This window comes from Syngnathus acus, chromosome 10 (genome assembly GCF_901709675.1).
Source record: "Syngnathus acus chromosome 10, fSynAcu1.2, whole genome shotgun sequence".
NCBI lineage: Eukaryota > Metazoa > Chordata > Actinopteri > Syngnathiformes > Syngnathidae > Syngnathus > Syngnathus acus.
Genome location: NC_051095.1, coordinates 11,076,642 through 11,093,077, shown reverse-complemented (window position 1 = coordinate 11,093,077; position 16,436 = coordinate 11,076,642). Strand labels below are relative to the sequence as shown.

At 42.6% G+C, this 16,436-nt stretch overlaps 1 protein-coding gene across 1 annotated transcript; it reads right to left on the bottom strand.

The window, feature by feature from the left end:
- Positions 1-451: 451 nt before the first annotated feature.
- fgf16 (fibroblast growth factor 16) lies at positions 452-8,674 on the bottom strand. The gene is made up of 3 exons (XM_037262282.1): positions 7,899-8,674; positions 5,777-5,880; positions 452-1,799 (listed from the first exon to the last, which is right to left on the bottom strand). Exons 1-3 carry the CDS (start codon positions 8,209-8,211, stop codon positions 1,554-1,556), a joined length of 663 nt encoding a protein of 220 aa, XP_037118177.1. The 5' UTR covers positions 8,212-8,674; the 3' UTR covers positions 452-1,553.
- Between the last annotated feature and the right edge of the window lie 7,762 nt (positions 8,675-16,436).

The following is a 16,436-nucleotide window of genomic DNA, read 5'->3' as shown; positions in this document are numbered from 1 at the left end:
CATCTTTTGAACTCTTGGCTACTCTGCAACCAGCCGCCCCCTTGATTTGGAGTTGACAAAAAAGCGATGACTCACAACACCTTCAAAATTATCCGTTTGTCGCGGTTTAAGCTAGCGATTGACGTTAAGTCTCATTTCACTGAATCAAGTTATCCTGAATAAGTATAACAGACGGTAGTGAAAAACTAGATTTGATGGGGCTTAATCTGATATAACTGATGTTTATGATGTTTTTTTTTTTATGGTAGACTGAATGGTGAATCAATTTTTTTTCTTGCCAACGAAATGAGATGAACACCAAGGACTCTAGTTTTATGGCCAGCGCATCAGTGCCATGGCGCCAATGCCAGCGGATCCTGATTTTCATAGCCACGCAAGGCTCACTACTTGCCAATATGGCAGACCAGAGAGAGAGAGATTATCAATGTATAAAGAAAAACACAAGCTCATATACGTTCTACATGTTTTTAATTGGTACATCAAATTTGAATCCAGGCACAAATAGTCTCACTAGCAAATGTCATGCAGCTGAACAATTTTATTGTCATGTTAACTGCGCACATTTTTTTTATTATTATTTTTTTCTAAAAATGCTTTATTGGTCGTAATTTCAGTAGAATCTAAGGTCCAGATAATTTCAAGTTCATTACAAAATAAAGTCTTTGCAATAAATAAATATTTATATTTATACTTTATATGTCGAAAATAAATATATTGTACATCTCATAAATAGGATCGCCCATATGTCCCCGTCATCTGCTTGCCTTTTTTAATCATGTCCCTGACACGCTGAACATCACACATCAATCACTTGTTCTTCCGTCCCGCATTGATCATTCAAAGGCCGTTGAGCATTTATTCCATGTTCTCGATGTCCATCTTAATGTATGTACTAGTAAGCGCCTTGTCCTCACTAGTAAAATAATTTGGCGCGCTAGTACAATGTCTTAGTGCCACTTATCACTTACTGGCAACTTTGGCAGTGGAACAAAACTGCACTTTTTGCCAATGGCATGCTACCGTACTGCTACGGAATAAATGCTCAAGGGGCAGTCCATGCTATCCTCCATCTGGGTTGTAAGTGCTCTCAGATGAAGACCGCATTCACCAGGTTTTCTGTCCAACGCGGGACATTCTCTTCTCGCTTCTGGCCGTGACCCCTCGGAACACGTCACGGGTGTGTACTGTACACTTGAGCCTTCTTCCTGTCCTTTGGCTCTCTGAGTCCATGTGGGAACGCGCCTCCTCTTCCGTTAGCTCTAGTGCTTTCTTTCCCATCACGTGGTAAGGTAACCGTCCGTTGGTTCTGCGCCAACGTAGTGCTAATTGAAAAGTGGTTATAGCGCCTGATTGGAGCGTCTTCTCTCGCCACTTTGCTGGGCTGCAGATGCAATGAAGCAACATCCAGGAACACGCATGGATGTTTATATCAGTGCTCTTGGTAGCGAGCCGAGGCGAGGCGCTGACCTCGGAGGAGGGTAAACAGTTTTGTAGCAAACAACCCCCTTGTGGTCATGTCTTCTTGCAAGCGGGATCGCGTGTCCAAGCTGCGGTCACCTGTATTGGAAGAGGTCCCGATAGGCCTGAGGGATTTTTTCAATCTCCACAGGCCGCGGTAAGAAGTGTGTCAGTTTCTGGTGCTTTTTAGTCCTGCTGCCCTCCCTGGGCGAGCCGTCTTTGTTCAAGGCCACGTAGTAGAAGCGCGCCGTCTCGTTGTGCTTGTACAGCGTTGACGCGTACGTGTTGTACCAGTTCTCCTCAAACTGCTCCCTGAACACGCACTCCGCCGTCAGCTTCCTCTGTGAAGAGAGGGGAAACGACATGTTAGGGTCTGTCGACATGAAAGAGAGCCTCCTTCTTCCTACTTTACCTGAAAATTTGACTGGAAATTGTGTAGAATCGAATATAATGCGAAGGATTTAACAGTGCATCGTTATTTCGTTTATTCATTATGCAGCTCCTTTCGGTGTGTGCACCTTGGCCACCAGAGGGCAGTATAAGACGAGTGCTGTTAAAATCACGATTGTTCAGTAACATCGATTGTTTTTACAAGAGGATAAAGAATATGTTTGTGTTCATATATCTTTTACAAAACGTTTTAATACATTCTGACGCTAGCTAGTTTAATTAGCTCGCCTATGTTTTAGTTAGCATTAAGTTAGCGGCCTTTTATCGGACCATGTTATGTTAAATACACGTGTAATTTTAAATTTTATTTTTGATTCTAGCAAATAGGAGTGGCAATAACAACTTGACACAAGCACTTAGCCTCTTCTTTTTTTCCCTTCACCATCTGCTACTTCTTGTGAAATTCCCTAGTGCTTGTGACTCCAATTTTTGCTCGCAACTCATGACAAAAACAAATCTGTAGTGATACGGCTTCTATCTTGAAAAATTAATTGGATCTTTTTTGGGCTCGGCGCTGGGTTAGCAATTTCAACCGGTTTGGGTTTACAAAGGCAATACCCTGAACTCGTTTTCCACATCATACAGCCAAGTAAAGGGCAATATTTCAGAATCTTTAAGAATTCAAGCTAAACTAACGCACAGTTGGTTATTTAATAGGTTAATACTGTCTGCGCTTACAGCTCTGTTTTGCTAGGGAAGGCCGTGAATCACAGTTACAATGTCTCCTTAAAAAAAAAGAAAACTGCATCTCGCGGTTATATTTCAACATGAAATGGGACAACCTTTGCGTGGATTTATGACTTCAGCGGCCTTTAAATGCAGCCACTGAATGACGCGGCAGCTGAACTGGGACACTGGGAATTTGAATAGCATTTGTCTGTCTGTGTACAGTATGTATGGGTTTACGATTTGCTCATATGAGTAGTTTTGGGGCCCTGTGATGGGTTGCGAGCAGTCCGGGCTACTTCCCGCCTCAGTCCCAAAGTCAGCTGGAACGGGCTCCTGCTCAGCCGCGAAACGAATGAGAACAAGCGATGCAGAACATGGACGGTCCGATGGAAGTCATATTGGGCATGTGGCCAAAACAAACAACATTTCTACCCGTTGTTACGTTTGCAACTCACTACACGACTGACAGAGACGAGCGCTCGTGATCGTTGCTCTTCCATTTAAGTCCTGTAGGTGTCAGTGATTTACATTTTGAAACATTTGCAGCCAGTCAGACAATTGAAGAGTGTTTTAGGTTCCCATCGTCTGGGTTTGTCATCCAGTGATTTTCTGGTACAGCCTATACTAGCTGACTTTGAATGGAAGACAAAACGACACCGCTGTAGCGGCAGTGCTTCCAGTACAAATACTAAGTTAGCTTTTTAGGCTAATCAGATTTCAGCCATTAAATGTTCCCATGTCAATCTAATCTGCCCAGGGCCTTTAGAATCAGTAGTGCTGGCCCAGGACAATGTGACATGTTTGTTTAACCAATACGATTTCAAATTGATAGCTAACTGGCCAACAATACCATTGCTGATCGATTGTTTGAAGGAAGCTAACTTTGACTAGCAACATGTCCGTAGTGATCAGCGTCTGAATATGTTGTATGTCTTTGTCATGATATTTATTAAGAGTTATTACGAAAAACAGGATGTTTACTGTAAACACACACATATGAGTACTGTAATAGTGTTTGTCTCATCTACTGCTATATAGACGCATCTAGTGATAGTATTCAAAAATCCACAGCCTGTGATTGCCAGAAAGTCATCTCAATGTCTTACAGCTGCTCAGGAGCTGCACATCCAACTGAACTTGACGTTTCAAAATGGAGCTTGACCCAATGTTTAATCATGTGTCCAATGAGGCGGTTGGCCATCGTTTTCCGCAATATAGCGTGCGTGTCATCAAACCGAACCCGTAGAAACTCATTTAAGCAGGTGCTCATTATGATGAGGGTGAGTCATTAGGAATGACTTTTCACTTAACATTCCAGAGTCGGACCCGTTGACCTCTTGTCGTGCTGGGGGATCTTTTCCCTCTCTGTAATGCAACATGAACGCTTCACACGCACCCACGCACACACACAGCGAGCGTCTCTAAAAGCTGTCCTGACAGCGCAGCGTGAGCGATGGCTGCCGGTTCAGCAGGTGAGAGCGAGCTGGCTGGCTGAGCGTGTGAGAGCAATAGGAAGACACAAGGGTACGAGCTCCTCGGCTGCCAAAGACCAGTCATTCATGCAACGCCTGCTTCTGGTTCTGCTCTGTAAGCAGACCGCACAGAGGGAGGATCCCCCCAAGAAGGAAGCCCTCGTTGCAAAAAATCAGGGCTTTAAGCTGATGCTTTGTCAGGCTGGAAGAGCTGTTGTGTGTAAACACACATGACCGGACCGTCCTATTAGACGTACTCGTCAAGGTCTGCTGACTCGTTGCGGCGGAAGAACCCTTTAACCTTTGACCCTGGCCTCCTTTGATCAGTGGCAACATGGGAAGAAAAAAAAAAATTCTGCTTTCAATATGTACCATCTTCCAAAGCATATTTGCAGTTTGACATTTGCAAATTCTCACAGTAAGAGTTGAACAGGGAGCTCACACTTGGTAGGCGAATCAGCCAAACAAAACTCATGGTTGGAAGCAACCATCCTAAGGAATAAACAAACATGAGATGGCTGACAGAGGCAGAGAGGATTCAGGGATGAATGTCTTTCAGGGATGAATGTCTAAATATCATCAACAAAGCCTTAAATAGTAGCATTTAGCTGACTGTGACTGGCTCACTGACAGTGACAGGTGCTGCTGTTTTGGTTAATAATAGAATTCAAATCTGCTCAGCTGTCAACTCTTATAACTTGCGGTAATGAGTTACTACTCGCATTTGACTAGGAGAGGGACAGCCGTTATTTTGACTCGGTTGGTCAGGTGTACACCGGGTCTCGTCGTCATCCCCCAATCGCTGCTTCCCACCATCCGCCATCACATGCCCCTCAGCCCCTGGGGGTCAAAGCCCCAGGATACCAGACTCTTGATACATACGCATGCAGTAACAATATCTGCCGTTTCAACACAATGGGCGAGTTTAAAGGTAGAAAGGTGGCCTCTGTTTCCAACGCTCTGGGCTAGAGTTTGGAGGGTGGGGGTGGGGGGTGATGGGCCAGAGAGGCCCCAGGTAATGCCTTGGGACACCTGATACACAGCCCTCGCATACTTTAGCCCCTCTTTGTCTTCATCTCCTTCCCCTCTCTTGAGATAAAAACATTGTGTATGCATGACAAAGAGGGGGAAATTCTTGAGAACCAAGCAAACTGGCTGCTTCCATGTTTAACGCTAAAGGCCATCAAGTTCACCAACAGGACATCTCAGAAAGTCTGGACTCACTTTGATGAGACTTAAACAATATTTCCGCGATTCTGAATGACTTGAGTCCAACGCAACCCTATGAGGTGCTTTTTGTCTAGATGACCTGCGGTCGAGGGTTCATTTATAGAGGCGGAGTTCTCCGGGGAGCGTGTTAGACATAATTGTTTCGTCTTGCTGCAGTTTGCTATCAGCCCACGAGCCTTGACAACGCACTGAAACCCGGATGATTACGTGCGCTAGCAATCATTCAAACATTCAAAGGAATCGGGGTGACCTAAGGAGCTATGCTGAAACTATGGTGGAATATCCAACTTGCTTATTCTCACTTGCCAACATCAGGGTAAAAGACTATAGCAGACGGAAGCAGAGAAGAGGCCTCATTATTGAAGTAAACCAAAACTTTTCTTGAATAAAATATCAAATGATCACTCATACTTAACTTCTGTTGTTTCAAAGCATTGTGTATCATTCTGAGTTCCCAGGCAAGAAGTGCAAAGAACTGTGGAGGGTTTTTGACTCACCGACCCATAGAGCTCTCCTTTCTCGTTCATGCCGAGGTAGAGTCCGGCGTCCACGCCCCTGATGCTGACCAGACCGACTGCCAGACTGATGAACTCCAGGATACCTTGGGATCAAACATGCACGCTGGTCAGGAAGCGCTCCACTGTACACACCCACACAAAGACGTCTGTGCACTTAGACAATCACGTGGTTTTTTTTTTGGGCACTTTCTCTACTGGTCTCACTATGGCTGCCTGCAAAGTCAGGAACACGCTTGTGTGTAATTTCCTTTTCCTGCCCTAGTGTGCCATCGACTTGGTGACATGAAAGGCATTTTTTTCCCCCCTATGGACCAATTCAGTTCTGCCTAGCAACAAGTGGGACACACGAACATAATGTAATGTAACACGACGCAACACATTTATCGAGAGGTACAATGATCGATCAATCAATCAATCAATCAATCAATCAATCAATCAATCAATCAATCAATCAATCAATATTCCTGATAATCAATTAATCGTTCAGAAATCTTTGCTAATTTAAAAAGGTCTGAATCCAAAATGGAAATTCAGCCTCCCAACATTAGATATTCTCAAATATAGTCTGGAGTGATTTTTTTTTCATATACTAAATATCAAAGTCCTAAATGGCATCATTGTTCATCCTATCAGAGAATGGTTGGCATAGTGCCAGCAGCAATTGACCAACCAGCAAGTCTTCACTTGGCTTTTACTAGTGAGACAAAACTGTGCACTAGTTTGACTTTGTGCTATTAGTACAACTCGTAAAGCCCCAGATGTTACTAGTAGTACAAATAGCACGCAAACTACTGCACAATTTTGTCTCACTAATGACATGTTGTTGTCCTACTGGTCTATACAAATGTCATACATGATAGAAATCAAAATGGACTTAAGTTATTCCTGTGTATGTTTGGATAATTCCGTTGCAAAGAGCCTCCAATTGAATTAAAAATATAAAGCAAGTCTCAAGTTATATTGGAGGCATTTTATGAAGTTGCACTTGCTGTACAGCCAAGACTAGTGTACTGATTTTTTTGAATATTTTCTATGTGGCGTTTACAACCGCTTGTAATGTAACAAGAGAGATGTTTGGCATGAAGGCTGGTGAGCGAGCGGTTTGGTGCCCCAGCGTTTTGCACACCTAACTAGCAGTGACTTTTATGAGGAAGCTGAGCCTTTTGTGCCTCCGATGCTGACTCACAGGAAGTTCCAGCGCAAGCGTACGTGAACTTCAAAGGGTGGGAACCAAGCAGTCAAATTAAAAGCCTGGATGCTGGGATGCAGAAGTTCGCAGTCAGAGAGGATCCAGCTGGCAGAGGCCAGCGTGCGGCCACCTGGGCCCCATCTTCCCTCGAGCTCACGGGGTGCCAAACACTGACAGTGTGTCTTTTTAATCAGAGCCATGTCTGACAAAAGGCTTTGCATCTGTAACTTAAGTCGTGCCAGAGACAAAGACGAGGACCACCCATCCTTTTTATGCGCACCGTCCTGTTTTTTTGGACGTCTCCACTGGAAGCCTACCAGAAGTTCTGCTTTAGCCCGCACCTGCATCCTGCATGCTACACGTCCGCACCCTCGCGGCACCAAGAGAGGAGACACCTGTGGCCGGCGCCCAAAGGGAATTCGGTTTAGGAGAAAAGGTGACTGTGACGCACGGGCGGATATTCACAGGGGATGTAAAGAGCTCAAGAGTGACACTGCTGGAGATTCATTTAATTGGTTGTGTTGCCTCACCTGCAAACAATGTGTAGCCTGCACTTGCATGTGGAAGCAAGATGGTGGTACATTGTTGGTCATTTTAAAAATATATATATATATTCAAATAATTCATAACTTTGATGCTTGAACACAACATATTTGACTTTCATTTGAACAGTGGTAGAATGTAAGTAAAAATACTCTGTAGTTGTCTTTAAGTGATCTATCTATCTATCTATCTATCTATCTATCTATCTATCTATCTATCTATCTATCTATCTATCTATCGGTCTATCGGTCTATCTGTCTATCTGTCTGTCTGTCTATCGGTCTGTCTGTCTATCGGTCTGTCTGTCTGTCTGTCTGTCTGTCACGTGTTAATGAGTGTTTCAGTAAATTGCAATGAATGAATACGTACCAAACCTGCTGTGGTCCTGCCTGGTCCCGTGCACCGTCCCATTAGGTAATATCTCCAGCTGGAAGCCGGTCCTGCAGTAGAGCTGCCGCCGCCTCAGGATGCCTTTGAGGTGTCCAAAGTCGGTGGGCGACCCCCGCTGAAGGCCCCCTTCGATCTGGCCCAGGCGCTCGTTCAAGCCCAGCGGAGCCTCCGGCTGCAGGGGCGCGTTCCCAAAGGCAGGAAAACTTTGTAAATCCAAGTCCAGCGCTCCGAACAAAGTCCCCACCTCGGCCATGGTGTGCACGGCCGTCAGGTTTAAACTAAGCGAAGGCATTTAAAGTGGTGAAAATGTCCGAGCCATACAGGCTGAACGAAGTCCTCTCGTCATCCGTTTTGATATGTACGCTAATGAGAAGGGAAAGACTCGATTATATACATCCTCCCCACTTATTCTCCTCACATTGGCCACGCCTGGCTGGCATCCTCTTGTTGCGCGCACCTCACTCGGAGCGCAGACTCCTCCAATCCAACTTGTGTGCAATTCAGTCGTCTACATGAAATCTTGGTTCCACAATGACAAGTCGTAAGAGATGCGTTCAAAGACCATCCTTGAAATTTTTACCACGCAACGATCCATCCGCGGCTTTTTGGGAGCTCGCGCTCTGTGCAATCCACGCTTGCGCGCAAGTGTCAGTGCCAACAAGCGGAGCTTCTCATGAGAGCCGTCTCTCCTCCTCCTTCTCCTCCTCCTTCTCCTCCTCCTCTTTGGAAGCAGGTGCTTCCTCGCCCCGCTGCAATACGTCTGCAAATGTTGCAGCAGCTTTAACCACTTGTAGGCCTGGCGAGAAAGGGAGGGGAAAGCTCCTTAAGTGTCGTGCACCATCAAACGTGACTGGTGTGAAACCACCACAGCTACTAAGTGACGTTAAAGGGCTTGTCAAGTGCATTCAGAGATCCGTTTTGAAATACATTACACGTGCTTGACGATGAGTGCTTGCAACATGTGATGAAACTGAGAACTATTGAATGGCAGGGGACAGTTGAAAGAGCTTCGTGTAAAAAAGCTTAACATGGCTTGATGAATAAAAAAAAAGCTGACTGTCAGAAATTTGCAAGTTTCACCAATTCTTATCTAGACATGGCATAAGTACAGATTTCCACATTCATTTTGGTGATGAAAGCGACACTTTTCACAATAATGATGGAGAGGAAAAGGCTTAAAAGCTCCATAAAATCCCAAATATTTGTGCTTTTTTTTTTAACTGCAGCCCACTTACCTGTATTTTTATTTGATGTCAAGAGAGCATATAGAAAAAGGGAATAAAAGATAGGTCTGGACTTTGTATCTCTTTCTGTACACAGCGGGGCAACAAGTCCCGACATGTCGAAGCATGACCTGAAAAAAAGAAAAAAAAGAAAACACAGCTGTTTTGCAAAGTCTTTGCTTGTGTCAAGTGAAAACAAACAGCAGGAGTATTTTAACTAGATCACTGTTCTTGACATATCAGTGACAGCGGGGTGGCTGCTGTGAGCTGCATGAAGACATCAATAGCACAATTCAAGTCGGAGACATGTTACGTATGGTAGACCACCCTCAAGCTGTCTTTATGGAAAGCCCCCCCTCATCAACACAAGCAGTAGCATGACATACAAGTTTTCTGTTCAAATGTCTCACATTTGAAGTGAGACAGTGCATAGGGATCAGTGATCGTAAACTGGATTTAGGTCTGGGCTCTCACTGTTGCTTTAGGTCAGGGGTCACCAAATCCGATCCTCAAGGGCACCTATCCAGCATGTTTTAGATGCAGCCCTACAACACACCTGATTCAATTGATCAGCTCCACAAACAGGTTGAACGTTTGCAATTGTCGGACTCGACACTTTCCTGAAGAGGTTTACGACTGCCATAAGATGGCAGCAAAGGACTCACTTCCTATTGGACAGGACAACAAGCTGACTAAATGAAGCTTCACCTAACTTCAACATAGTTCCTTAGCACCCAGATGCCTCAACATAGGCACAAAGCATTAGGTCAATATGATATAGTATTGATGTGTGTGTGTATATATATATATATATATATATATATATATATATATATATATATATATATATATATATATGTATATTCAATATTTAATCGCAATTGATCACATTTTTTGTATTGTTAACTATAGTTAATCGCACATTTTATTTTTTGTAAAAAATACCTTGATTGTTTTTCTGATCCATGATTTTAGGCAATTTTGATACCCTTAATATAAAGAAGCGGATTGATTGTCATATGCAGACAAATTTTTTATTGAATTGAATTCAATTTATATAAGGTCACACAAACAGCCCTCAACAGTCTAACCCTAACCCTAAGAATTCAAAATTTGGGCAATATAAAAAATACAACATGCATATGAAATGTAAACAAGGACTCAGCCTATAGTGCAACAAAGCATTTTTAAAGTTTATTTTGAACTTAGTAGCAATATAGCTATGAAAATCCTATAAATGTACACTCTTCACCTGTTATGAATGTGAAATTGCCTCCATATTTGTTCAACAACAAAATAAATTTTGAATCAGAAATAAGGGAAAATAGTGACAATCAAATACAACTATTGTTTATAGAAAGGATTTGGGGATTTTCTTGACTGATCTTTCTGCCAGAATGAATTGAAAAATATCAATTTAATAAGACGCAAAAAGTAGACCGCTCTTTTTGGGTGGCAAAAAACATGCTGCAGTCTAGATCTGGCCCAGGCTTTGAGTTTTATATGTCATTGAGAGCAAATTGAATTGATTTTGATCTGGTTTTATCAACAAAAGGTGAAGTAGAACCTCCTTTCCTTTCCATTTTCTGTATGTGGCCCTCCGTGGAAACGTTTGGATATCCCGCTGAGACGGTATGACTTGACACCCTCCAAAGCATGCAGGCCTGCTTACCAGATACTTATTGTGACTATAAATCTTGCGGGCGTGTTGGGCCTTCATTGAAGTTGGCGAGGGGACACTGGCTTTCAGCACCATGCAGGCTATGAAAGGTGGCGAGGGTGACGGATGCCCGGGGGCCTCTGCTCGATGAATTGGCCAAGGGGTTGGCGAGGAGTCAGGTCAAGTGCGGCTTTGTGCGAACGGACATCGGGGCGCTCGCTACACAGGAGCCTGAAAAGAAGTTTTGTCTCAGTTGGGGCAAGGATATGAAAGAGAAGAGGAGGAGGGACAGAGAGAGAGGCTAATGTCTAGTAGAAAATAGGAATGAGCGTACTATTTTGTGGAGAAATATATATATATAAATATATACAGTATATATATATATATGACAAAATATATACTATATATATATATATATATATATATATATACATATATATATATATATATATATATATATATATATATATATATATATATATATATATATATATATATATATATAGTATATATTGTCATATAGTTTTTGTCATCTGTCTGTAACGTCGTGTTTCTTTAGATGAACAAAACGCCTTTGAAAAGAGACCTTACGGAGGCTACAAAAAAGAGGTTCTCCAGCCTTATGGCAGGGGGCGCTAGTGATCCCGGGATGGTTCATGCGCCTACCTGTAGAATAAGAGATCGCCAGTTCAAATTTACAGTGAACACCTGAGGAGCAGTCGTCCATTTATTTCGTTTTACATTCGTTTTTTTTTTTTCGTTTTTACATTTCGTTTTTACATTTCGTTTTACAATGAAGGATTATATATCCAAACGATTTTCAACGATGGATTTTCGGTCGAAGCAGGAGGTCATCAGTAAAGGAAGAGCAACTCTGGAGTTAAAAGGTTTGATTCGGACAACGGGACTTCGGAGCATGTCTTTTCAAACGGAGTGGTAAGCACGACCGAAAACAAGTTTTTGATTCCATGTGCTTTATTGAGTGTTTTTATGTGTGAAGACTGCTGATATGAGATTTTAATTAAAATAGTTCAAATTAAATAATGAAGAAGCCACTCTAGAGCAGCGTTCCCCAACCTTTTTTTGTGACACGGTTAGGTGTCGGACAAATTTTTACTGGGAGGGTGACGTCAGTGCCTCCCCAGTCATGAACCTCACCGCACGTCACTGCTATCTATCTATCTATCTATCTATCTATCTATCTATCTATCTATCTATCTATCTATCTATCTATCTATCTATCTATCTATCTACAAGCTTGTGGTGTCTATAAAATTAATTACGTCTTGTATTTAAATATATCGTGTGTAATTATTTCTGTTGTGTGTCTAATGAATAGCAGATGATTAATGTCAAGTGATCTTATTTGAGATAAGCCGTTTGCATAAATGTTTGTATAAGAGTGGAGCTAGCTAGCTAGCTAGCTATATGGCCTTCAATAACATTAACATACAAACATAAATATTTTTTAATGTGTTTTTAAGAAATGAAAATTGACTTTTGAAAGTATAAACAACAACAAAATAATTTCTTGGCTTTGGTGTTGAGGACTTATTGTCTTCTGACAAAAATAAATTGTTGGATTTCGATACTCAGGCCCACTTTTTGGAAACTTTAAAGGTCAAATTAAATCAAACTAGTGAAAAAAATCCAAGGTGGTACCTTTTGATTCCCTCTTTTTTGGTAGCTATTAGAGCTACATCTGTTGCTGGTCAGCTGTATTTTATAGTTGACAAGGCAGATTTATGGTTGCAGACACACGCACACAAACACATACACATGAACACACACTAACACACTGACTTAAAATGTTCCCATATGCTGCGAACCTGCCGAGGATATAGAAATGAAGATAATGACCTCAAGTGTACGTCTGCAGCTTTGAAGTCGCTCTCCCGGGAGCACACACACACACGCACACACACAGTCCCAATAGAAAATACACTCGGCGGATTGGAGGCTAACAAGTGCCTCACCTATTTGTTTGGATTAGAAAAAATTCATACGTGTCCTCTTTGGCGAGGTTAGCAAAGGTCTGCTTAGCCAAATAAAGTGGATATGTTTTACATATAGATACATGTTGGATTCAATTATGGCGCCTTGCTGGAGGACTGTTTTGACATTTTGGGAAAGCTGCATGTTCATGTTCTTGATGTTCTTGAGATACAGTATGTCTTTGAAGTGTGTGGAGTGCGTTGGAGACCACAAAGTCGAAGGAAACGGGTCGGTGTTCCAAAAGCTGCTCCAGTGCTCTGTAAATACCACTGTGCATCTCATTAGTTTGACTAATAAAACAAAACAAAAAGGAATGCTTGGTTATGTAATAGCTTGATGCATTTTTTGTAAATAGCTGATTTTCTTTCGTGTTGCGTCAAGTGTAACTCTTCATGGTCCTTAGGTGGTAAACAGCCTCGGCTTAGGATCACTGCCCGTTTTTTCTTTTCTTTTTGCAAAAATTACAAAAAATAAGAAAATAAATGAAAGTGATTTGTAGATAAACGTGCGACAATTTTAGATTTGCAACAGACGACAGCCCCAATGCCGTATGGTGTTCCGCAGGGTTCAATATTGGGGCCGTTGCTGTTTGCATTGTATTTGCTGCCCTTGGGTTCCATCTTTAGTGAGCATGGTATTTCTTTTCACTGCTCTGCAGATGACAGTCAGGTCTATGTCCTGCTAAGAAAAAAGATTGTTTCTCTTCAAGGCCACTTTTGTTCTGTCTGGTGGAAATAAAAGCCAGAAGGACACTAAACATCTTGAACTTCAACAAAAAGAAAACAGAAGTTATGGTGTTTGGTCCCAGTGGCACTTGCTCTGTATGGGTTTAGTCCCCAGTCTGTGATGTTGCGAATGTGAGTGTGAATAATTGTTTCTCTTATACTGTATGCACCCTGAGATTGAATGACCGTTCATGCATGGAGCTGATAAGCAATGTAGAGAATGGATGGATGAACAGATAACTAGACAGATTCATTAAAATACTGAGCCCTCAAACACTCATACTGGTTAAAGAAGATGGCCTCCTGCTACCTATGATACACCACTTGTGTGATCACATCTGATCTGGGATCGGGTTCTTGGGAATCACTCTTAACCCCAGACATGTGAGGGCACCAAAAGATGGCGGGATTTGATGTCGGCGGTGAGCACGGGAGTGTGCCGAGGGGGGTCAAAGCCCAGCATGTCCTGGTCAACAAAAACAGCATGAGTCAAGTTGCAGAGAAGAGGCACACGCTCCCAGAGAGAAGGGCTGCTATCATCTGTTCTTATTTTATCTTTTGTCAAGCAGCATGTGGAAAATGATCTTCGCTGTGAGTTATTTGCAGAGCTGGATTCCGTGTTATTTCATTCCCAAGCAGAGACATAACAGAGAGGGTCTCCACTTTCATGCAGGTGGTCCCTCGGCCTTGTTCAAGGGCGCCGTGTGCGTTGGGGCGGGGGGTGTAGAAGTTCGGGTGGGTGGCTGGATTTTGAGGGAAGGGGGGACAGACAGATGCATGCGAATATAGGTAATGGTTTAACATTTCATGGCCCGCCCACCCAATGTAAAGATTGTGTTAATTCATTAGTTTGCTTTGCTTTCATGCACTAATGACGACACCTCACCTCCCCCACCCCGACTCATCGCCGAAAGATCTATTAAGTTGACGATATCGCTAACTGCGGTTTGACATACAGTAAACCCCCCTGCATCGTGGGTCCCAAGTTCACACGCTGGCAATTTTGTGTTGTTGTTTTTTTTGGACTCTTAATAACTATTTGTAGTCTTTAGTAAAGTGTAGAATGTAGTGTAATTCCACTTTCAACCATTAGATGTCAGGACACTTATGTAGTATGAGAAGGTGTGAATTTGAAAGAAGAAGAGCGAAACAAAGAATTTCAACGCAGTCTAGCTTTTGTTAAAAATGATTGATCGTTATTAGCTGTAATTCTGTTTTCAAACGCTACAGGAAGTGACAGCTGTAGGCTCATTTTATAATGTGCATCTTTGGACATGATTATTGGTGTATTTTGGGAGATAAGTTGCATTTGTTAGTTTGAGAAAAAAATGAATTTACTTACTGTAAACGGAAGAATCTGGACACTGTACAATATTTTAGTATTTTAAATGATTTGTGATTCAGATTTTTTTTAAATTAGACATGTGGGGAATTTATGTTTTAGATATCTGTAACTAGATGCATGACAGGTCAAAATAAAATAACATGTATGACGACAACTGTATCTCAAACTGGAGTTACAGATAATTAGCTATTCATAATTTCATAATTTACAAGCGGATGTCTGCAACTGAATTGTATGAGTGTGGTAGGAAACCCGTATCGAGTGCGTGAATGGCAAAAGTGACGTCATTTGTCCTAAGTAAAACGACATTGCTGATATCTTTAATTCTGTTTTGACTAGACAAAACTGAATTACAGATAATTCTATCTGTTGTTTAGACTAGTCCCAATTATGTTACAGATCATCTTGGAGGAAAATTCCAACGATGCAAAATGTAATTACAGCTCTGACATTGTATGTATGGTTTTACAAAAGACCTCTCTAATTGGGTTGCCATTAGACCGTACGGATGATTGACACTTCTTGTGAGAACAGCAATCGCGTCCCCACGTGTGTTTCTTTGCTTTAACCTCGAGCGGTGTGACATGAGGGGTTAGTTTGGAGAGTGTGTATGCATGATCATGATCCTGTCTGATGAGGGAACGGGCCCTTGGAGCGAGACTATTATGTTCAGCGCAAGGATCCAGCCTCAAACAGATGTTAGGCGGCCTTTGTAAAGGCCTTGGCACGCAGCCCGGGCCTACCTATCTGCACAGCTATTTACATGGCAATCCAGCTGCTCGCTCTCTTTTCCTGCTCGCTCTCTCCCTCTCCTGCCGCTCGTATTTGCATGGCCCCGCTCTCCCCTCGCCGTTTGAAATCAAATACCCGCTCACGTATAAACTTTGATCAATCAAAGCCACTAATTTGTTTAGCTGACAAGACAGCTGAATTCAGGTTCGCTTGCATGGTGGGGGAGGGGGTGAAAAAGGCCAGGCGGTCTGGATCCCAGAATATCTTTCTGCTGACGCAAACCTTTCGACCACGATTTATTTTTAGTTATTTTTCCCTCTTAGAAAACACGACTGCATCGCTGATAGTCTTACCTGCTGCACTTTTTTGTCTGTCCGCTGGAGATGTGGACACTTCTGTTTTCTCACTCATTGTATGAGCTGACGCCGGACGTTTTGGGCTGCCTTTGTCATGTTTCCATCGAGCAAGTTGCCAAAATCCTTGAGGTGGAACCGAAATAGTCACTTTTTGGTACCCCTTTGCAAGGCGGCCAGGTTCCTAAAGGGTGGCGCAAGAACGGGAAGAACACAAGATGCACCTTTTCTCAAACTAACCTTCCCTTGGAAAAATCATTTTTGGGGGTTCCAAAACTTGATCATCAGGATTTTATAATCTCAATCATCTTGCAATTTTACATTGTGTCAGATTGTAGAGACTTTAGACCATCAAACATGTATTGTATCGTACCGTACCGTACCGTACCGTACCGTACCCTAGTCTAGTCTAGTCTAGTCTAGTCTAGTCTAGTCTAGTCTAGTCTAGTCTAGTCCCCATACTATATGTAGGTACCGGTATGGA

What these genes read in the sequence shown, in the direction of transcription:
- fgf16 (XM_037262282.1), bottom strand. Translation starts at nt 8,211, where the DNA reads ATGCCTTCGCTTAGTTTAAACCTGACGGCCGTGCACACCATGGCCGAG. An exon ending in GCAGGACCACAGCAGGTTTG is followed by an intron (nt 5,881 to 7,898) that starts GTACGTATTCAT and finishes TTTGATCCCAAG; the next exon opens with GTATCCTGGAGTTCATCAGT. An exon ending in AAGGAGAGCTCTATGGGTCG is followed by an intron (nt 1,800 to 5,776) that starts GTGAGTCAAAAA and finishes CTCTCTTCACAG; the next exon opens with AGGAAGCTGACGGCGGAGTG.